Below are 23,839 nucleotides of genomic sequence, written 5' to 3' on the forward strand. Positions count from 1 at the left end.
TAGACCACCAAGGGAATATGGGAGCCCATTGTGTACCTTCATCATGGTTTTGGTGCAACATGACCTCTGGCTGTGTTTGAAGAGAGTTTCCTGGGTGAAAGAATGGTGAGAAGAGAATTCGTGGCTTCCTTTGCTTCAGAATATGCTGAAGAAGTTCATAGAGCACATCACCTGGAATGAAAAAGAAAAAAATTGGTGGGGATGGGGAGAAAAGAGGGGCCGAAGTCCTGGGATCATCCTGGCAGACTGTCATTGGTATGGTTTCCAAGGACCCTGACCCATACTGTAGAAAGCTGTGGCAGATACAAATCCGCTCCCTGCACACCTTCGATCAAGAGGGGGGAGAAAGGCACAAGTTTTAGCGGAGAGGAACTTACCTGGGAAGTTATTGTTTAATGCCCTAAATTTTAGTTTGCTTTTTTTCACTAATACGCCACACTGGCCCCTATCCAAGGTTTCAGTATTCCTTGACAATCACCCTAAAACATCAGTCACTTCCCCTGAATTAGAAGGGATGAACTCTATTTTGTAATGGGATGCTCTATCTGGCATTTGAAGTGCCTACCCAGTGCTAAATTAGAAGAAAAAAAAAAAAAATACCACGAGACTTGTCACACTTCTTTGGCCTACAACCAGATCCACAATGCAGGTGGGTGTCTAAAAACCCTCCATGGGAGGGTGATTAATCTTTAAAATACCAGAGTCCTCAGACTAGCCCCCTCACACCCTCCCCCCCCAGCACAGATAAGCAGTCAACAACTGCACTAAACAATGGAGCTTTGTCTCTAATTTTAACTATTTTTAACATATACTTTAATTACCAACCTAATTTAGCTTCATATGGTGGGCTGTAGTTAGTTATATTTTTCCCCAAACAGCATGAAACTGAGAAACACTCTATATTAATTTCTTCCCACTGCACATCTCCATTCTTTTGCCTTTTGATCAGATCCCGAACTTTGTTTTAAATCAGAGGGAGCTCTGTGTCTTTGCTTTGACTTTGTTCCTCTCAATGTCTTTGTATTTTGATCACTACTAATACATGTCACTCTTGCCAGAGGAAGCTAAGGTTTGAAAAATGCTGGAGTCATAATATCTGGATGTTTTTAGTGATTTCAGTAAAATGAGTTAGGAGAATAAGACTAATATACTTTGTGAAGGGATTCAGGCTCAGTTCTTTAATTAAAATGTAGATATTTATATAAATTAGAGGGAACATAGAATAGAGTATGGGGGCTGATCTTGGGGTCAAGGACCAAGGTTCGAATCTCACCTGTGACACAAACTTAACCTCTTGGTATCCCGGATCACTCTCTGAAACCATATTACAAATGAGTTGCTGAGATCATCATCTAGTTTAACGCCAATAACAATAGCAGTAGCAGCAATAGCTGGTATCTTATATAAATTTACAAATGCTTTGTAAATAATAGTACCTAACTTAATAGCAGACAGAGCAATGATGAAATAAGATGCAGAAAATAGTCCAGATGAATGGACTTAGTTTTAGGTTTTTTTTTTCTGTTTTAAACTAAAATTCGCCCACTGCTCTATTTCTTTTTGGCCTAACAATCTCTTTCTGGCTCTTGGATGACTGACATAGTGTCAGCTTGTATTTTGTTTTTCTGTAGTTATACTTCTGTTTTATTTTGGTGGTTTTCAGGATAGAAAGAACCACTGAATTTTTAAAAAATTTACATTAATTAAAATGAATAACTATTCATAAAGAATGATTTCAATTAGGGAATTCATTTCAGAAGGCTGAGAGGCAAGGAACATAAATTCACTGTTTTTAAGAAGTACTCGGCTCCTCCTGCAATTAGAGAAGCAAGCTTGCTGTAGTCTCTAAAAGAGGAAAAAGGGAGCTACTGAGGCTTGATTTTTCAAACTTATGGGTCAAGGAGCAGTTTAAATGAAATATGAGGAAAGTTTAGAGGTGAGAAAGGGAAGCATTACCTTTACAAATACTACTTCTCTCTTTCTTCCCTACTCCCACATATACCCATATACATATACATGCATGCACATATACATTCACGTACCTAGGCAAAAGAACATATATATACATATATATATATATATATATATATATATATATACACACACACACACACACACACACACACACACACACACACACACACTTGTATATACATGCACATATACAAAAAAATTGCCATAGGCAAAAGAGCGTATATACATACATGTATAAAAATAAAAACATATATATATACAGGATGGTATAGGGAAAGATCACTGAGTTTGGAGTCAAAAGACCATTGTTAAATACCATTTCAGCCGCTTAACTCCCTGTGTAACTTTTACATATCACTTAAGCTTTGAGATCTCTGTTTCCTCATCGATAAAATAAGGGAGAAGAATTCAATGACATTTAAGGTGCCTTCCAGCACCAAATATATGATGTTATTTTTAACAATGATATTGATTACACCGAAAATGTTCCAGTTTTTTCTTCCTTAGGACACAGCTTCCTGGCTGAGTGGAAGTAGAATTTTCCCTTGTGATTCCGAGGCTTTCCTTTGATGGTACTGTTCTACACTTTCACTATTCTACATTTTTGGTTTAGTACTTTTCTATACTTTCTATAAGCATGCTTTCAGGCTGGCCTAGAAAAATGTTGCACTGCCTCAGCTAGGAGTTATACCAATGAACGTGGGAGCCAAGTGGAGAAGGCCCCTTTCCCTTCTCTGGCTGGGGAAAATGATTAATGGTACCACTAACTCTTGAATATATCCCAGTTGGAGTATGGCAGCAACGAATCTACAGGAGAAAGCCTTAAATCATAGCTATACACACATTAAAAACAAACAAACAAACAAAAAAAACATAACAAAAATTTCTCATTTCTTCCTATAAAATCTTCCCGATAAAATACCCAACAAATCTCTGTTTGAAGCCTTCAGTAATGGGGGCTCAGTAACTCTTGAAGCTGGCCGATCCATACTGAAACTGTTGGGCATTTTTTTTCCCCTTTTATTAAATCAAAATCTACTGCTCTTGGTTTTGCTTTCTGGGGACAAGCAGAGCATATCTGATCTTTCTTCAAATAACTTGAAGGCAGCAGTTATTTCTCTTAGGACCTCCACTCTGTTTCAGCCACTCATGAACAGGTGGGGGAGCAGTAGCAGCATTCTGAAACTCCACAATCTGACTTCAATCTTGTGTTCTTCCATCCCTCTAATCCCGCTCCTAACTCCCCATTGCCATCTTTAGTGCATTTGGCATCCTAGGCCTTCTCGTCTATCTTCCTACTCTTTTCCCTGGTGATTCCTTTTCAGTCTAATGATTTCACCTTCCCCTTTCATGATGTTGATTCCCAAACTTAATTCTGCTATTCTCTGTCTCCTATCTTACCCTACCTCAGCTCCAATCCAATTACAAATGTCTGCTGGACAGTTCCATCGACATATCTGGCTAACTATTTGATAGGTCTAACACCACGCTCATCTTTATTCTGTAAACCTACCCCTTCTAAATACATTTTTAATTTCTATTACTAGTAGTCCAATGATCTTATTAAGGTGCCTAGGATTTTTAATATTTGAATAATCTTTTGACTCTTCCTTGTCTCTCATTTCATATATCCCATTAGTTGGGATTCTTTTTTTTTTTCTACCTCTGCAATAAATCTCCCATTGAATATTTTCTTACTCTCCATCCTCACTATGAACATCCTCATTCAGGAATCCATCCTCTTACAAAAACCTAAGTGATCTTGCTGACTTTATTCTACACTCTTCCAGTTCAAACTCCTCAACACTGAGTAATATGGAATTATGTCTAGATTTCTCCCATCCTTATATTATATATATATATATATATATATATATATATATATATATATATATATATATATATATATATATATATATATATATATATGTAGATAGATAGATATGTATATATATTATTTATGTATTTGTTTTTTCCTCAATTATAATATAAATTCTGTGATCTGTGTTATAACTCTCTTTGTATTCTGGACAAAGCAAGAGCACTGAACTTTTGGTTAAGATCAAGGGTAGCCACCTCCTATAAATCTCTTCTTCGGGCTAAACATCCCTGTACCCCTTCATTGATCCTTATAAAGCACAGCACTCAGGCCTTTCATCATCCTAAACCTACTCCAGTCTGTCAGTGGCCTCCCTAAACTATGACGCCCCAAATGCACGTATGGCCGACCGACCAGGCCCTCTACAAACGTGTTTTTTTTTGGCTGCCCTCTCACACTGCTGACTCATATTGGGTTGGCAGTCCACTAACAAACCCAGATCTTTTAAAATATAAACTGTCACCTAATTACACCTCCCCCTCAACTTGTGAAGTTGATTTAATGAATCTAAGTGTAGGAGTTTATATTTATCCTTCTCATATCGCATACGATCTGGCCCATTGTGCTAGAACCTAGATTCCTGAGGTCCGCTTTATCAGGATCTCAATCAGCAACGTGTTACGGGCAGGTTTAATCACCGTGCCATTTATACCTGCATTCAAGACAAGAACCGGCCAGAAGAACCTCCCCGGGGGCACTGGAGTGGCCATCTCGGTCTGATGGCAATCTGTCAGGTATCACTCCTTGGCTCTGGCCACTCAACCAGTTCTAATGCTGCACTAACAGTACCATCAGCTTGTCCATTTTCTCCATTTTAATTTATATGATGAGAAATACTGTCGAGTAGTTTAAACTCAACTGTTTAAATGTGGCTGTCACTCCAACCACGCGGAGGACAAATATCCTGCCCAGCCAGACCTTCCCCCGTGAGTTCACTATTGAGGGTCCTGGAATGTTCTGGAGCCTTCCTTGATGTCCCCTGAAAAATCTCAGAGCTCACATGTGGCTCATTAATTCCTCCCTTCTTCCCCCCCTGCCCCGATCCAACAAGCACTTATTAGATGCTTACTATTGCCTGTATGTGCCAGGCACTGTGCTGCGTGCTGGGCTACAGAGTCAAAACTCAAACAGCCCTGACCTTCCCTCGAAGACTTACCTCCTAATGGGGGGCGGACTATGTACAAAGACAAGTAAATGCAAAATAATTAACATCATAAATTCTTCTCCTTGAAGAGACATCAATTGATTCCATTGTTGGTCTAAGAAAAAAGCTGTTCAAACGACGCTTTCATTAGAGACACATATTAACCCACATGAGCTAGAAATTCTGGCAAAAGACAAAAAAAAAACCTCCAACAAAGGTAGGTTATTGCTTTCTTTAAAGAGACTTATAATCATTAATTATTTAGTCCATATAAACTCCCCCTAAGATAGCTGCAGCTTATCGTCCCCATCTGAGATGACACACAGCAGGTTGATTTGCTCAAGGTTACCCGGCACGCCAATGGCAGAATCCAATCTACTTTAATTCCCAGCCTTTTGTTGCATGCTCTACAATACAGACTGGTCACAACTGCAGTGGGACCTTGAACCTTATGTTTCTGTATATACACAGTGTATGCAAGGTGTGCATATATGTGTATACACAATGCACATGCATACATGTGTGTATGTGTATATATATGCATATATGTGTGTGTATGGATATGTATACACATATACATACATATATTATATACACTTGATGGCTGGCCCAATGTTTACTTCAGAACTCAAAGTCACTCCTTAAAATCTTTTTCGGGTGGGTAGATTCTTGCAACTGAAAATCAAATGGACTCGAGGACACTCTTTACACAGCTCCCCCTGCCCCGATTTTGTATGTGTCTCCCCTTCTAGAGGTGCTTCTTACAACAAATTGTTGCATGTTCTTTTCTTACCCATTCTGCCGATCTCTTTCATCTGACTGGATTGTTTCAAACATTCACATTTAAGGTCATGATCATTAGGCTCGTGTGTTCCCCACTTATTTCTTTTGTTCTGATTTTTGCCGCATTCTTTTAAGTCAGCATCTTGTCTGTGACTGGTTTTGCTTCCTCTACCTTAGTCCCGGTCTATTCCTCACGTTCTCCCGTCTACACCCACCCTTGCCTTTCCCCAAACTGCCCATTTTTAAGAATTTTGGCTCCTTTGTCATCTGCAAAATGAGGGTTGGACTTGCTGGCCCCTGAGGATCCTTCCACCTCTAACTGAGGGAAAGAAAGGGTTGGTGGCTTTCCTGAGGTCACACAGCTCGGAAGGACGGGAAAGCATTAAAGCTTTCCTTTTGCTTTTCTGCCAAATCTTCTTTCAATTTTTTATTCTGTGTTCCAATTCTGTAAAGCTAATTCTCAGAATCTCTCTTTCTTTGAAAAGAGTCACCATTATGCGTTCTTGGTATTTTAAAAAGTTCTACAACGAGAACGCATATTTCTGACCTAAGCCAATTCCTAATTTCTTTTTAAAAATTAATTATAATTTTAAATTATAATTATATTATATATTATATTAATAAATTTTATGTGATTATAATTATTTATTTTGAGTCATTGTAGAATTCCTTACTATTTGATAATCTCTGGAAAGTTCACAGGATTCTCTTTTCCATTAGGGGATTTTTGTTCATTTTCCTTCCTAGTATAACTTTTGTTTGTTATGCTCTGGCATCTCATTACATTTTACTCATTGTCCTTTCTATCCCAATGATTATCCTGGTCGGTTTCTCGGCCTCTGAACCATGCTTACGATCACGCTCCCTTGGACTTCCAATTTCAGCAACTCTAGCTGCTTGTTTCTAGTTTCTCTCCTCGCTCTTTGGCGTCCCACATCTCTCTTTTAGTCTTCTGCCATCCAGCAGACTCTGAGACTGCATCTTACCAGGGCCAAGAGGAGGCAGCCGATTCAAAAACGTCTCCATCAGATCCTTGACGGAAATGAGTTGGGGAATGAATAAGCTACATGCAGAAAAAGCCGGGATGTTTTCAACACAACATCAAAGGAGTATCTTCCCTGCTACTAAAAGGGACAAGCAAAACCTGACAGGCATGAAACAGGAAAGCATAATTGGTAGCAGGGAAGGTTAGAGGCACAAAAGAGCGTGTACTATCACGATGAGATCCTCTCTTCCCTTAAAAACAGAATAAGCCAGAAAATTAAAAGATAGGGCCATTAAAAAGTAGGAATATTTAACAATCCGTTGCATTTGTACTGCCTGACTTCACAGGATTGTTGGGAGGTAACTGATTTGCAAACCTTACAGCACCAAGAAAGTGAATTCATTATAAATTTATGTGTGTCCTTTTTTCATTCAGATGACAGATCTCTAAGTCCATTGTATAGAATCTATACATCAGATAACTGCATGCATTAATATAAACACAATGTGGTGGGTTCTTTCTTATTTATGAGTCCTCTAGCCAGACTACTTAAGATTAGTCAGAAGCAGGAGGATGTATCTTAACAAAAATTATTATGGGATTTTTTGGCCACACAATGATTGCCTAGTACCTTAAATACTAGATGGAATTAGTTTTTCTTCCAGTTGATTCTAGGTTAATATTAGATTTCTATGTTTGACCCACATAGATTGATCGATTGATAGGTATGAGTTATACTTAGAAATATATATTTTGCATGTATTACATGTGTATGTGTGTGTGTATGTGTGTATGTATACACATACAAGTATATAATTAAGTGGCATTGCAATGGATAGAACACTGGATCTGGAGTCAGGAATACCTGGGCTCAAATGTGATCTCAGACTGTGTGAGCATCCACCATTTATTTGCTATCTGTCTCAGTTTTCTCATCTATAAAATGGGTGTAATAATAGCCCAGGGTTGTTGTGAGGATCAAATGAGACAACATATGTAAACCATAAACCACCATATAAATACTTTCTGAGTAAATATCACAATTTTTTTGTCATCATCTATCCCCAAATTACAGACTAGACTGATTAATTCTAAATCGATCATACCCGGGTAACTAAGTAGTACAGAGGATGAAGAGCTGAACTTGGAGTCAGAAAGATCTTAGATACCTGAGCAAATCATCTAATCTTTGCTTCCATCTTCGCACTGGTATAAATGGGGATAATAAGAGCTCCTATCTTGCATAATATTTGTAAAGTTCTTTGTGAAACTTAAAAGTGATATGATAAAGGCTCTCATTATTATCGGTAGCACTATTGCTACTAAAGAAAATTTCCCATTGATCATCAAACAATGAAATGTTCCACCTGGCGATCATTTAGCAATCTTGCTCTTTATTTCTAGACATTCCTGCTTATTCACTGCTACAATTTGAAGTGATCAAACATGGATGGTCCTAACTATCTGAGAAAATGATTTGGAATGTGGTGAGAAAAGTCACTCACTGTTCACCACCTTTGACAAAGAGATACCATTTCTGGGCACGCACCCCAACAGAAGCAGAAAGCCTTCATATGTGCCAAAATATTTTGTGATATCAGTCCCCACCCCTAAGTACTAGAAATAAGAAATATGCATCAATTAGGGAATGGGTGAATAATTTGTGCATATGACTGCCATGGAATGTTTTATTGTGCCATAAGAAATAATGGTATGAGCCAATGGAATGAGTTTTTCAGTTAGGGTCTAGGAACTATTAAAAGAACTTCAAGAACAGTTGAGAAGTTTATTAAAAAGAAATAATGAAGACATAAGGAAAGAAAGTAGAACTCTTAAAAAAGAATCTGAAAAGATAAAGGACAGTGAAGTTTTGAAAAGAAGATGAAAAAATGTAAAATAAGGAAACTCTTTAAATAGCAATGGCAAAAGCATAGCACAAAAATGCAGAGATGAAACAAACTACTTGTTTGGAGCAAAGAAAAAAAAAAAAACTAGAATAATTCCAAGAACTGAAATTTCCACAAACCAAACCACTGGATCTAGAAGCTAAAGCTCAGAGAGATAGTCTGGGAATTATTGGCTTCCTAGAAAAAAAAAAAGTGTACACTAGATTTCATAAAATCATAAAAGAAAACTTCCTGGGGGTATTGGAATTAGAGGGCAGATCAATATAATTGATTGGAGACTGTCAGAGAAAAACCTCGGATTTAACCTAAAAATATGGTGGCTTAGCTTCAGAGTTTCTGGGTCAAAGAAAGTCTAACAAGTTGCTAGGAGAAGACAGTTCACTTATTAAAGAATGCTAATTTGAATTGCACAATACTCACTGATGAAGAGAAATGAAAGAAAGCATGAAATGTAATATACCCAAAAAAGCAAAGGAAAATAGTTTACATCAAAGGATAACCTAATGCACAAAGCTAAGCATACTTGTACATGAGGGAAAAAATGCTTTCAACAGAATTAATGATTTCTAGCTATTCTTTTTTGAGAAAAATGAAGGCAAGTGGAGTCTTTGAAATGCTAACTCAGTGGATAAACCCCCCCCACTACTTAATATAGGAAAAGGAGACCAAACAGTACAATGACTCATTGCTCATATGCTGCAAATAAGAAACAAGACTATCATCCCTAAGAATTCTCATCTAAATTCTCAAGATCATTGAGGGAATAAAAAGAGCACACCTCTGGATTAATCTTAGTAAGGGTGATTAAATGTCTTTAGTGCTTTTTAATGTAGGATAACACAGGTAGAAGACATGCAAACAAAAAATGAGCAGGGGGATGAGAGGGAAGCATCAAGACCTTTGGAAGCCTTATGAAACATTCATTTGGGCTAAGCAAGGACAATGTAAAATAAAAAAAGATATCACTAAAAGTAGATCTGTGACTGAGGCTGGCAAGGGGGAGTTTGATATTTAGCATTAGATAGGACTTCAGACTGGTTGAGCAAAAAGATTAGGATTAGGTTATTTCAAATAAAGCAAGCTATAGATGCAAGGGATGGATTTCTTTTTTTTAAGACAAATTTATTTGAGTCTGAACTGGTAAGGGAATGGTATGAGGAAGAGAGGGATAAGATTATTTGTAGCATACAAATTTCATCTATGTAATAGTAATTTTTGACAACCAATGTAACAGGATTAGATAGAGGAAAAAAATTTGACAGTAAAAATCTTGCCTGTTAATGAACTCTGATATCTTCAAATTTAAAGGGAACTACCATATTAAGAGTTATTACCCAGTAGATAAATGGTCAAAGGAGAAGCAGTTTTTAAAAGAAATGCCATCTGTTAACAACAACTATCTGAAAAAATTATTCAAAATAAGTATTTTAGAAAAATGTAAATAAAAATATGCATTTGTAAAAATGGGTCAAGAGGGGGAAAATCCAACGCTGGGGGAGCTATCCAAAGATGAGTGTGTGATTTCACCGCAGTTAGAACTGAACATTAATCCAAACATTATGAAAAATAATTTCAGTTTTGTTTAAAAAAAAAAAAAAAAAAGTTAACTTGCTCATGGGAGAATCCACTATACCTACACATATGTAGATAAAGACAGCATTACATATATGTAGTATGCACGTGTATATATATATATATTTATATATATATATATATATATATATATATATATATATAAACACATATATGTATGTATATTAAGACAGCATTAAAATGTAACAAGCTGACTAGAATGTATGAGTTGGTACTAAACTGTTCAAGCATTCTCTCTGTCAATAACAGCTGAACTACAGAAGTGTCAGTGACAGGCTTTATCAATTATACCCTACCTCTGTGCGCTGTCCCCATTAGATCAAATCTGTCAGGTGTGCTGGACTGAGAACCAGGTCCCCTCCAAGATTCTATGAGGCAGTTTTAGTTTAAATTCTTCAGGGAATATACTTTGTTGGGGGAGAGAGGGAGGGAAGAGTGGTCTAAAGAGAGCTTCAGCATTAGTTGGGAAGTGTGTATTGTATCAAAGCAAAACATTTCCATTAATAAAGAATAAAGGGAAATGGATGGCATTTATCCTTAAGAGGGAAAGAAACCAGGACATTTCAGGAGTCTTCTCTTCGACGTGGGTGGTGTTGGAATCCCCCATAATGATGTCGCTCTTTATCCATCTGGTCAATGAACACGTAGTTCAGTCTCTAAAATATTTGTGTTTCTGGCAAATTAACATTCTAAAACTATAATTTGTGATTCTGAATATTTTCTTTCTCTAGCATGCAGGACTATGTTAGGACAGTTAAATTGTGCAGCGCTGGGCCCGGAGACAGGAAAACCTGAGTTCAAATGTGACTCTCAGAGGCTGACTAGCAGTATAATCCTGAACAAGTCATTTAATCTCTGTCTGCTTTGTTCTCTTTACCTATATTTAAAAAAAAAATGGGGATAATAGTAGCAACTATCTTAGAGGGTTGTGAGGATGAGATAATATGTGTAAAGTGTTTTGCAAACTATAAAGTGTCACCTAAATGCTGGAAATTACGATTATCTCTGTTTAGAAAATAGAGCCAGTTTCTCGGAGTGCTCTGGTGGGATGTGACACTCAACAAAAACTTTTCAAAAGACTACTGAATCGATTAAAACTGTGTTATGGCAGCATCTTCCGGTCCAGTCTCTCCCCAATGATTACTTCATCCATAAATCAATAAATCTAAGATCTCACTGGTATAGATACTTGCTCCAATGATTCAGCTTATTATCTATCCATGCTTCCTGGTCACTGAATTTGTGTTATTTTCAGGGTCCACAGGAATGGCTCAAAGATGCCCTATTCGTTTTATTTACTCCGTTTAATAGCAATTACTCTCTAAATGAGTGTTTTGATTTTGGGGGGGTGGGGTAGGTAGCTGGGTGGTGGTGGGGGGTGTTAAACTTGCCCCTGCACTAAGGGGGAAACAACCTATGTATCCCAATGATTTTTTTTTTTTTGAAGCATATTCAGTATGGCCAGTAGAGGTCTCAGGAAGGCTGGAGATGGAGGTGCTCTGGTTCTTTGTCTTGAGTTGGATTTCCAAAAGCTTTCCCAGCAGCCAAGAGGCCGGCAGACTCAAGACCACATGGGGGGGAATGAAGAGGATGTTGGCGGTTATCAGAAGGTGGGTGGGGATTGCAATGCCATGGGCAACTCATTAGCTTTCCCTTTCTACCCAGAAAAAAGTTTCATCTCTGGTGCGTATTAGGGACACTTCAAGTTTCCATTTGTAAAGAATTCCAGGCCAGTGAATGGCCAGAAAGGATGGAAATTATAGGATCAGAATACCCAACTTTCCTGTCTCTTCTCCGGATGGGGAAATGTGTTACCTAAGAGGACTAAGGGCTATTTTCTGTTACTCTGTTTGAGTTGAGATGATCACTATCTTTGAAACCATCATTTTTGGAAACACAATGGGATCCTTAATAGTTTAAGAGCATAAGGCAAAATAGTGGGAAGTAAAAAAAAAAAAAAGAAAGAAAAAGAAAAAAAATCAAATAGGAAAGTAGGAAAATAAACCATCATTACGCTAACAGATATTTCTTTCTCTTTAACTAACTAGACCACCACAGCCAAGGAAAATGGCCTTGAGGAATGTTCTTAGGTAAAAAGAGCAGAAGGAGCTGAGGACTTTTCTAAGGGTGCATTTTCTAGGATGCCGTGGCCATTTAATCCCAAAGAAAGAAGAGCATTTGCAGTTACGAAAATCCTAAGTAAAGATGTTCTTTTGTAAAATATAAAAAGTACAATGGAATACATTGCACGGTCATATTTTAGCTGGTCCTGATATTGCCATGTCCTCCCATGCCTATCCCTGCTCCCTCCCCAAAAACACTCTTGTTTCAGAATTTGCAAAAGCTCTCTCCTGCCTTATGCATATATTTGTCCTTTTGACTTTTAATGTGCATCAAATTCTGACCCCACCCTACTTATCCATCCCTTCCCATTATTTCTCAATGGGTTCTTTCCACTTTCACTAGGCCAGTCTCCTCTAGGTCCTTCCTATACTCTATGTTAATAGCTCCCTTGTCTTTGCTCATATTATTTCCTTCATCTGACATACCCTTCCTTCTTTTGTCATGAAGTCATCTCTGACTGGTTCAGCACATAATGAAACAGAAGATGACAATATCACAGAATTGAACACTTGTTCTCAAATTCTTTCAGGTGTTAGTTTTATGTCCTTGTCAACAGCACCAGCTAATCTTGGACTATATCTCCCAGGAGACCTTGTCAAGGGCTAGTACAAAATGCACGCTCCAGAAATCTTCCTATTCGGTGGGGACATTCAGACTTGGGGGGATGGCGTCAAGCTGGCTCCGGTCCTTTCCTCAGCTTTGCTTACAGGTCGGCTGCTTTAGCAGAAGGTAGTGATATGGATAAGGATGGAGGAGAAAGAAGGTATGGATTGGTCAGCTTCCCACTCTGCTTCATCTTTAGTACTTCCTGTCATACGCAGGGTGGAAAGCATCACAGCATTTTTGAGTCAAAATCGGTAGAAATCCTTTTCAAATATGTTTCATTTTTACATCCGTTGTCTTATTTAAATGATTTTGCTGGAACATTGAAAATACCTGTTTGATCCACACCTTTCCAAACAGCTCTGCAACTATTATTCCAAGTATTTCTTCAGTACTGGGGAGAATTATTTTCATTTCTATTTTAGGAAAGTATCTCACAAAGAATTATCTGTGTGACATTAGGCACATTTCTGACTCTACAATTCCTCATTTTTAAATAAGAGATGGCCTCCAAAGCTAGGCTGAGCTCAACATATACATGCACATGTTGTTTCCCTCATGCACATTCTTATATTCTACTGTCACACATATGCATGTCTTATTTCCCCTAATTAGCATGTTGGCTTACTAAGGGCAGGGATTGTTTCATGCTTCTTGTATATCTAGTACTGGCTGACATTCTATAGGGGCTTAGTAAATACTCACTGACTGATTGCTAAGGGGATTTCTTAAATGTGGAATTTTTTTTTGGTTGCATATAAATATATATAAAATAATATTATTTTTATATAAATATATATATGTATATATATATAAAATAATAATTCTTATACTTCTGAGCTTCATATAGCTGGAATATTTTGAGTTATAGTGCTTAGCATGGCAAGTCTGCATGATGTATTGTGAACTTTCCAGGGAATATAAACATCTAAGGAAATCCCCCTTTCACCATGCCCCCATACCCAACTCCCTGCATCAAATATTGGAAAAGCAGGAGACATCAGACTCCTTACTCTTCTCTTGTTGCACGCACAAGAGGTTTAATTTCGATGATGTTTGGTTTGTTCCCATTTCTGGAAAGCAGTCAGTAGCAAAAAAGATTTTAAGATAACTGGAGCCCACTTTGATTTGTGTCTAAGAGCATAAATACTAATGCAAGACTGATTATCATGTTTTGATTCCAGGTAAGTTTTGTCCAGGATAATTTAGAAAAACTAGCTGAAAAAATAACATGACTTTCTTAGACAATACAAGCTAGCACTGCACTGGAATGATTACTTTAATGATCCATGGCCTTGATGCTTCTTAGGATATCATCTTTTTGGTTTATTCAATAGCTCATCAGATTTACATCAAGTTTCCTTAGATGGTGTTATAAAGATTAAAATTCCAGGGACTAGGATTTCAGAAAATGTACTGAATTAAAAAAAAAAATGTGGAGACTATTTAAGGGTTCAGCCTTATTGCTTTTGCAGGGCCATTTGCATCCACTGAATAGCCTCTGACTTGTTTCTTGCAACCTAAATCTTCCATGGTTGACTTTGATCTAATTTTCTCTATTTTGACTTTTCCTTCTAGGTAGGGATGTATAAAATTCTTTAGATTCTTAGATTTGAACCATGTATCTTTCCAGTATTTTCCCCTCCTAGATAAGCTCTCTACCATACTTTTCTCTCCTCCTGTTTTAAGGAACCAGGCTCTTTTTTTTTTATTATTTTTTTTGGGGGGGCTAAATAATATTGTTTTTCATGTTCAATTATGGATTATGGATGGGTGTGGCAGCAAAGACCAAGTCATGATTCAACCTCCCTTTAGCACCTGTGAACCTGCCAAGTGTCATGAACCTCTCACCTGAATGAGGAGACCTATATCGAAAGTCCTCTTTGGTCAGCAGCAGGAGAGCTTTTCCATTCATTTCAAATGTGTTGCTGTCAATTGGCCTTAGAGAAAATTCATTTTCAGCCCACTTAAGCCATTGGGCTACGTCATCCCTGCTCCAGTACACTGGCTGCAAACCTATGGGGAGAGAAAGAAGCATAAATGAGATCCTTTCAGTTAAATAGCTGACATAATAAATAAAAACTAATGTTTATATTAGCTTCAACATTTTGAAAGGGCCTTATATACATTACTCCATTCATTCTGCTTATCAGGCAGACCTTCTTGTCTGTATCAAGCAGATGCTGTGAGAAAGGGAACAATAGGCATCATTATCCCCATTTTAAAGATGAGGAAATTGAATCTCAAAAGGCTAAGTGATTAATCTCCTTTCTTCCCTCCCAAAAAGTGACTTTCTAGAGAGTGTATAAATGTACAACTCTCCCTTCACATGTGGTCTCAACTGATAGAATGCAAGCTGCTCAAGGACAGGGACTGCTTAATATTTGTTCTCTTTGTATCTCTAGTGTCTAAATTAATATATTTATTGATTTATTACCCAGTCCCTGCCCAGACATAAAATCTGAATCCCAAGTATTGCACTATACCTTGAAGACAGATTCTCAAAAAGGAGAACTTTTTCAAGGTACATATTTTCTATGTTTGGAGAGTTTTTAGGAAAGGAAAAATCCAGCTGTCGTCCCTCCCTTCCCTCCTCCTCTTAGTCAGTCCCTAATTCTGGCTGGAAAAAGTCTAGCTGCTTTAATAGTTACACCATGTTTATGTCAAGGAGTCAGACAATGGGAAATATTTTCCTTTCTACCTCTAGGAGATAAATGCCAAGTCCAGGAGCTCAGGAACTAGTGAAATGAAGAGTCATTTATCTTCCTACACTTCCCTGTCCAGGACTGGCTCAGTCTCAGTTCTACTCCTGCGGTTCAGGCTTGTTCTCAGGTAGCTTTGTTGTGGTCTGAGGAGCATAGACTGAAAGTGGCAGTAAGCTGAAGAGCATCTCAGAACTGGATCGAGCGATATCCTAGGATTCTCAACCTTCAACTTGTTGTAGCTTTTAAAAAATAATTTCTGACTTCATTTCAACACACTTTCCTTCGTAATTTTATGTATTTTATTTTATGCATTTAAAAACACAATTCCAAGAAGGAGTCTTTAGCTGTTACCAAGGCTGGCTGTAATATACCATTACTGTGAGCTGGGCTCTTTAGAACCCGGTGCTGAAGACCTCAAGGTCATGGAATTGTCCCCATAAGGATCTACCACCTTCGCACAGAGAAATATGGTCTTCAGTCGTGAACTAAACTCTCACCTGTGGCTAGTCATTCAAAAAAGTGCTACTGCCAGTCATAATGGTGGCCGGCTCAGAAAAGCCATTCAAGGTGGATGTAAAGCTAAGAGGGGATCAACAGCGTTGCCTTTTTAAATGGAGACCAGCAATGGACTCAGTGCAAAAAAAAAAAAAAAAAAAAGATTGTTTTAATTCTTCTCTTTCCCTAAAGGAATATAATTACATTTATGTCTTTTGTGAAAACATGAAGTTCAAATTAAGGGAGAGAGAGAGAGAGAGAGAGAGAGAGAGAGAGAGAGAGAGAGAGAGAGAGAGAGAGAGAGAGAAGTTCCTGGTAGCAAGTGACCAGGAAAGTGGAAAGAGTAAGATTAGAAACTGGAAAGACAATGGTCTCCACTCGCTAAAAAGTGACAGTGACAGAGCAGATACAGAAGTGAATCCAGATCGGGAGAGGAAATGAGAGTAAAATTATGAAGTACCGGGGAGGGCAAGCTGAAATGCAGGAAGGAGCATGTGCTGGGAGTGGGAAGGCAAGTGGTGATTTGAGGTTCTGTACATTCTGTGGAAGAAAATACTCATGAGTAATCTTCTCCCTAAATATAGGAGTCACATACACCAAACAAGCTGGCAGTTAATAACAACAGCATTTCTGTCCACTTCCCATTAGTTTCTCCCGTAGCCAAGCCACTGCAGTGACCAACACAGTCGAACGGAAATCCCCGCCAGGACTGGGTAGGATGTTTTCAAGTTATTAGCAAAGATAGACTTCCATTAACAGTTGGTGCAATTTTTAGGTATGTTTGAGACAGATTGCCTATGGAAGCTCTCTGCTGTTCAGCTGTTTTTTAGTCATATCTGACCCTTCGTGAGCACACATTTGGAGTTTTCCTGGCAAAAAAAACCTGGAGCGGTTTGCCATTTCTTTTCCCAGCTCATTTTACAAATGAGGAAACTGAGGTACATTTACATGACTTACAAGAGCCATACAGATAGTAAAAAATCCTGATTCCAGACCCAGTGTTCTATGCCATCTAGCTGCACACATGTCACATATATGTAACATACATGTACGTGTGTACGCACCTGGATTTGAGGTTTGTTTATTCCTGCAACCATACATGCTTTCATGTAATCTTTTCATGATTCTTCTCTTGCCCTCTGACTTTCTGAACTCCCAAATCAGACATATATGCATACACATGGGGCATCTATGTAAAATGTATGTATATAAATAAATATATTTGTGGGTATGTGTATTCATACATGTATAAACACACACATAATCTTTATATGTGATTCTTCTCTTGCCCCCCCTTCCTGACCTTCAAAATTCACATATATATGTATACCCATGATACATATATGTAAAATATATTTGTAGATGTGTATATTCATTCAAACATACATGCATATTCCTGACTTTCTGGACTTCAAAAGTCGTGCCCATCTCCTGGTACCATCGTCAAGGTATAGGACCTTTTTACCCTGAAACATTTTAAGCCCCCCATGGCTTGCTGCTCACTGTGGAATAGCCATCTGCAAAGCCCACCCTCCTTTTCCTAGGGCTGAGTTCCTCCTGAAGCCTCCATTTCGCAGAGGCCAGTTCCCTTTTGTGTATTGTTTTACTCCATTAAGAGAAGGGCTGACTTTTTACTTACAATTATATGCCCAGGACTTACGACGGTGTCTGATACATACTAAGGGCTTAATAAAGACCTGTTTCCTTCCTTCCATTCTTTTTTTTCCTATTTGCAAACTGGGCCTATATTACCAGTGAAGGATTTATTTCCATATTATTCTTTAAAGCAGTCCATCTCGGGAAGAAATCATCAACAGTTACCTGTTGTACAAGTTCACACCACTGATCTTTGACAGGGCTAGGAGAACTCAAGATGGCTACGTCTCTATTTTTTAGGATGAGAGAATCATTTAACTGGAGAGAATGTGAGAGATTATCCTGATGGACTTTTATAGCGAAACTTTGTCAGTGAAATAAAAGACAGGGAAGTGCTTCTGCCCTCCTAATTAAGGAAAGAGCATCCTTTCCTCGTGTAATAATAGCTGGTGCTTATGCGGTGCTTTAAGGCCTACAAATGTGTATTAGCCTCTTGATATATCCCCTTGATCTTTCGAATGCAATCTGGACATGCTTCAGCCAAAGGGACAGCTGCCATTCTTCCACCACCCCTGCAGCAGATTCCTCTACCCTGAATGCCCTTCAGTGGAATGGCAGCTTTACTGGGAGTCCCACACATCCTTCCCAAATGCCCTTTTCTCTTCTGGATGCTGACAGCATTTTGAACCTCTGTTATTGAAATTCTGTCACTTCACCTCTTGTGGTTTCATCCCCATCGTCTCAATGGCTGCTCTTAATCATCTGAGATAAGGTTTGTCCATCAAGCCTCACGGTAACAGGGCTTTGGGTGTGCACCTGATCTGTAGTTACTGACCTGAAATGAATCTTTGAAAAGAAGGAGGAGACTTGGAAAGTTTTCAAAGTAAACCAAGAAGAAATTTAGAATTTGTATGGATTGAGCGGACTCTCTCTAGAGAAATGTCTATGTGAATGGAAGGTAAGGAGAGGTCTATCCTATAAAAGCGGCCCAGAAATAAGGTTCTTCCAAAAATACTGATTCCCACTCCTCGTTCCCTTTGCCATTCTCCTCCTCCTCTACCTATCCAAATGCAAATCCCTATTCCCCAAGCTCCACAGACACTCGACAGCACACTTACTGATTTTCTCCAAATAATGTAAAAATTCTACTAATATTCGTAGGACTTTATATGCTGAACAACGTATATTGATGATATAGACAGGTCTACAAAGCCCCTTTTAAATCGATAAATATAGGTGACAACTCTTTGGCTCCCCATATTCCACTGTCACCAAGCCCTGTCAATTCTACCTTCATAACTTTTCTTGTGTCCCCTCTCTCCTCTGAGGGGGACAGACTCTCCTCATCTCAAACCTGAACTGCTCTTTAGTCTCCTTAAGACTTTCCCTACTCCAGTCCTCCTTCTATTCAGCTATCAAACTGCTCTTAGGTCTGATCATTTGCTTCCCTCCATCCTTATTCAATCAACTCCAATAGCTTTCTATCATCTCCTTGATCAGATATAAGTAAGTATTTTCATTGGCGGTCACCTATGGATAGAATGCTCTTCTGCTCATCCCTTACTTTCTCATGTAACAGACAATATCATCTTTCTGATTTTGTCATCTCCCACAAGTGTTAGCTTTTCATGATACAGAATTCTAAAATCCCTTTATGAATTATGTTCTCCTATCTCTCTCCCTCTATCTCTGAAAAACAGATCTTTATCTCTTTTCCTATCTCCTTATTCTTAGCTCCTAAAGGGATTTTCACTCTCCCACAATCAGGCTTCTAACCTCATCCTACTGCTACAGCTTTGGTCGAATTACCAATAATCTTTTAATTAATAAACCTAGAGGCACCATCTTAATCCTCACTCTTCTTGACTTAACTGGAAAAATCACTTACTATATGTTCTAGAGTTCATGATACAATCTACTCCTGCTGATGGAGGTTAGATAATTAGATGATGAATTATCACAAAAGACTAAGATAAGCCTTATATAGACTAAGACTTTGAAAGAGAAGTCCACTCAACCTGTTTTTCTGCAGTGAAGCATTTACTCTAGTGCCATGAATGCAATATAATTCAAGTTCCTATTTGTTTTTATAATGACATGATTCAGAGGAAAAAATAAAGGAAACAGGATAACGGACTCCCCCCCCATCCCTCATCCCTTGTTTTGTCTTCCTCCCTCCTCCACAAATACCTTGTCACTTTGGGCGGAAAGAGGAAGTAAAAAGAAAACTTAACTGAGAAGTGGGGGAATGTTATTAAAGTCACCAGAGAACCACAGTCTTATTTATCTCAGTTTTTGCACCAATGCATACATAAATTTGCAATACAATTGTTATAAAAGAGAAATTATAAATAATGAATAAATCAGTTCATACTTATTAGTCACTTGTCAATATCGCTACTAGGTTTATCAAATAAAAGGGAAAAGGAGTCCTACATACAAAACTATAGTAGCTCTTGTTGTACAAAGAACTAGAAACCATGGGCATGCTCAGTGATTTTCAGAATGGGTTGATATACAGATGCAATGTAATACAAGTGTCCTGTATAAATAATAAGACAATTTCAAAGAAACTTGGAAAGAATTGCATGTACTAATCAAGAGAAAAGCAAATAGAAACAGAATAATCTGTATGGCAACAAAACTATAAAGATAAATGACTCTGTAAGAAGAACTTGGTTCAATCGAATGACGCAGTCAGGAATACAGAGAACTAATGATGAAGCACACTATCCATCTCACAGAGAGACGAGAGGTTAAGCATTCAGAATAAGGCAACTCTTCAAAAATATAACCAATGCAGAAATTTCTTTTGTGTGACCATGTGTATTTGTTAAAAGACTTTTGATATTCTCCTTTTTTTATTTCAAATGTTTCCATTTTTTAAAAATTAAAAACAAAAAAAGGACTAATCATCGATAGAGTACCTCAACTTTATAAATGATGAAGTCTTTCTGTAGTCAAAGAAAAATGATGCTAACAATTCAAAAATTGTAAATGTTTCCTAAGGTACATAATGACAATTTAGGATATCTCCTATCTAGGTGGAGAGGAAGACAAGTGTTATTCCCAAAGTTATTAAATTTTATACTCAAAAAAAGGCCAACTGCTGAGAAAAAGCACTAGGAAAACGAGGTAAACAAGTAGAAAATTTTTCTTAAACAGGTTTAATCAGGATCTTTAGATTGCCAATGGAAAGTAGGTGTAAGAAGACTAATTTAAAGTCTTCAGTGCGGTACTGAAAACATAACAATCCTACTTGATTTTCATGTTCCACAAAATCCATACTGTCAGCTGAGCAGATGTGAAGAGAATAAGAACGAATGAGTGTTTTTTCTTTCTTTCTTTCTTTTCTTCTTTTTCTTTTCAAGTTCTCATGGTCATCTCTTGTGCCGGCCACGGTCTGCAGCAAACTCCGCTGCTAAGTGTAACAAGAGTAAAACTCATTTTCATTCTGGAGGGGAATCTGATCTTCCCGGTCACTGGCGTGTGACAGACCCTTCTTTGTGAAGCTGGTTTTCCTCTATTTCCCTTCCTTACAGGTCCCTCTTTATTGCTCCGGATCTGACAAAGCCAACAGCTTTCACAGCAGAGGAGATAGGGCCTGTGGCGTCACGGGGTCGGGGGAAGCGACCCAAGAATACTGGAGAGGAAGGAAGGAGACTGAAAGTAGCATTCCCCTTCTAAAGCGTTACCATTCCAGACCAAGGGAAATGGGAGGCAGCCCTTGGCGAGGGCATAGACGCTTTCTTCTGAAACGGCCTCCTTTGGAAACCTCTCTTCCTTCTTCGTCTTGTCCATCTCCTCCGAGAGTGATTCAGTTTTCTTAAAAGGCTGAAGTAGGCTGCCTCGTTCCTTATGTGCTGAATCAACTTTCCCACTGAAGAGATGCTGATTAAGCCCCGTGAGGGGCAAGGCCCATTGTGGCCATGGAGGCAGAATGAAATCACTGAATGCAGCTGCTGATGCCTCAGGGGGAAAATAAATAAATAAAACTTCCTATTTAAAGATAATTTGCATGTGTGCACGCATGTGTCATAGATTTTATTTCTCATCCTCTTAATCCTTGTGTGTTGGGAATATTTGGAAGGAAATGTTACTTATCCACCAGGTAAGTGACAATTTTCTCTCATGGGATGAAAGAGAGGGTGATGAATCCTCCTGTTTCGGGGCTTAACTTGATCCCTTAAAGTCAAAAGGAAGAAATCTACAGTACAGTACAGTAGACCAGAGACACAGCCATGGGCAGTGATGGGCCTTATATCAAGTCTCCAGCTTTGGGGTATGTTGTTGTCTCTAGGCTTCTCAACCAAGCTTTTCCCAGTTGCCAGAATCATTTTTATTTGGGGAGATTTGGGGAAAGAGGGTTCCTTAAGTCTGCAGGTGGCAGAATAGAACTTTAGGGAGAAGACTCCAAGTCCACTTTAGTTCTAGTCACAAGTCCCTGGGGCCAGAGAAAAGCTACATGTTTGGTTTAGAAGACTGATCAATCATCCAACATTTATTAAGTGTTTTCTATACTACCCATGTGATGTGGATCAAGTTTCTTGAGTCCCCGCTCCTCACCAGTAAAACTAGATGATCATTGCTGGCATTTTTATAGTTAGTCCTTAACGGTTTGCAAATTGCTTCTCCGGGCCCGAGGGCTGTTTCTGAATCTATGAGTGTTAGGGAAGAGGAGACAAAAAGGTCCCCCTCCTGAAGGAACTTATATTCTATCAGGGGAGGTGATATATATACTTGTTAAATGTACATGAAATAAATGCAAAGAAATGGGAAAGGGGTGGGGGTGGGGGGAAGAGTTAAGCCCCGGCAGGTGTGGGATATCAGGAAAGTTCTGTAGGAAATGGGGCGCAAGATAAGCTTTGAAGGAACCCATGGATTCCAAGAGGTGGAGATGAGGAAGATTTGTTCTCAACCGGGGGGAAGGTCAGTCCATATGTTCAGAGACAAGGCAGAAAGTTGTGTGGGAAGAATAATGAGAAGGCCAGTTTGGTGGGACCTAAGCGTTTGTCACAGGAAAGTAGATGAAAGTCTGCTTGGAAAGAATATAGTTAAAAAACAGGTTTACCAAAGGTGAGTTACAATTGGATTCAACAAAGCTCAAGGGCCTGGAGTCAAGCTAACTAAGCTGGCTTCCAAGTACTGCCTAATTTCCCTGCAGACAGTGCTGTAAGTATTAGGCGGCTCAGTTTGTCTAATTCTGGAGATAACAGCTAATCAGAGCTGCATCTGCTAAATCAGGCCCCAGACCTAGCTGTGATGTTTTGGGTTGGCACAGGCCATTCTTAAACAAACCACCAGAAAAGTTGGCCCGTTACCCATCCCTGAAGGAACGGACGGAAAGAAGGGAGTCAGAAAAGGTGCAGAACGGGAGGCCATGCCAAGTAACTGGGAGGCAGCACCCAGACACGTGGCATCTGATAGCAGGGACAAAAAGGGGCATAGAGTGCATGTTTTTTCAGCCAAGGAAAATTTAGTTAAATTTTTATTTAATATTAATTTTGTTTATTAATTTAAATTTATAAATATTTATTTAAACCTGCTCAAAAGGTTTTTTTTTAAACTTTACTTTGACCAAAATGTGAACAGTACAGATGGCATAGAATAAACATTTTATCAAGGGGCAGCTATGTGCCAGGCTGGCACTGTCCTAAATAAACACTTTACATATATTATCCCATTTGATCCCTAAAGCAACCAGTGAAGTAGGTTTTGTTATCACCCCCATTTTACAATTGAGGACGCTGAGATAGAGAGAGATCCAGCAAGTTGCCCAGGGTCACACAGCTAGTTTGAGACTGCATTTGAATTAAGCTTCCCCAGTTCTGGAGCCAGCGCCTAGCTGCCGAGGTGTCCGATTTCAGACTTCTGAATCCTTGTGGGAACAGGTAACAGGTTGCCAAAGAGTCTGTCTCTGACTATCCCTGTTTTCCCATTTATCCTGCTGAGTGGCTGGGGGCTACTTTCCCCCAGAGAGAAGTGAGAGAAGGAGGGGTAGACAGTCGGCTAAAATAAAGAACTTGAGTCCCACCAAAGCAACATGGATTC

The 23,839-nt window shown here is 38.7% G+C and overlaps 1 protein-coding gene across 3 annotated transcripts in view; it reads right to left on the reverse strand.

The window, feature by feature from the left end:
* The window catches only part of ETV6 (ETS variant transcription factor 6), a 298,560-nt gene that overhangs the window by 61,769 nt on the left and 212,952 nt on the right, over window positions 1–23,839 (reverse strand). For all 3 annotated transcript variants that reach the window (XM_074269166.1, XM_074269165.1, XM_074269167.1), the window contains 2 exons: window positions 14,844–15,008; window positions 37–171 (listed from right to left, as the gene is read on the reverse strand). In XM_074269166.1, the coding sequence (XP_074125267.1) occupies window positions 37–171; window positions 14,844–15,008 (300 nt within the window). The remainder of the gene's footprint in view (window positions 1–36; window positions 172–14,843; window positions 15,009–23,839) is intronic.

Source organism: Sminthopsis crassicaudata, chromosome 5 (genome assembly GCF_048593235.1).
Source record: "Sminthopsis crassicaudata isolate SCR6 chromosome 5, ASM4859323v1, whole genome shotgun sequence".
In the NCBI taxonomy this organism is placed as follows: Eukaryota; Metazoa; Chordata; class Mammalia; order Dasyuromorphia; family Dasyuridae; genus Sminthopsis; species Sminthopsis crassicaudata.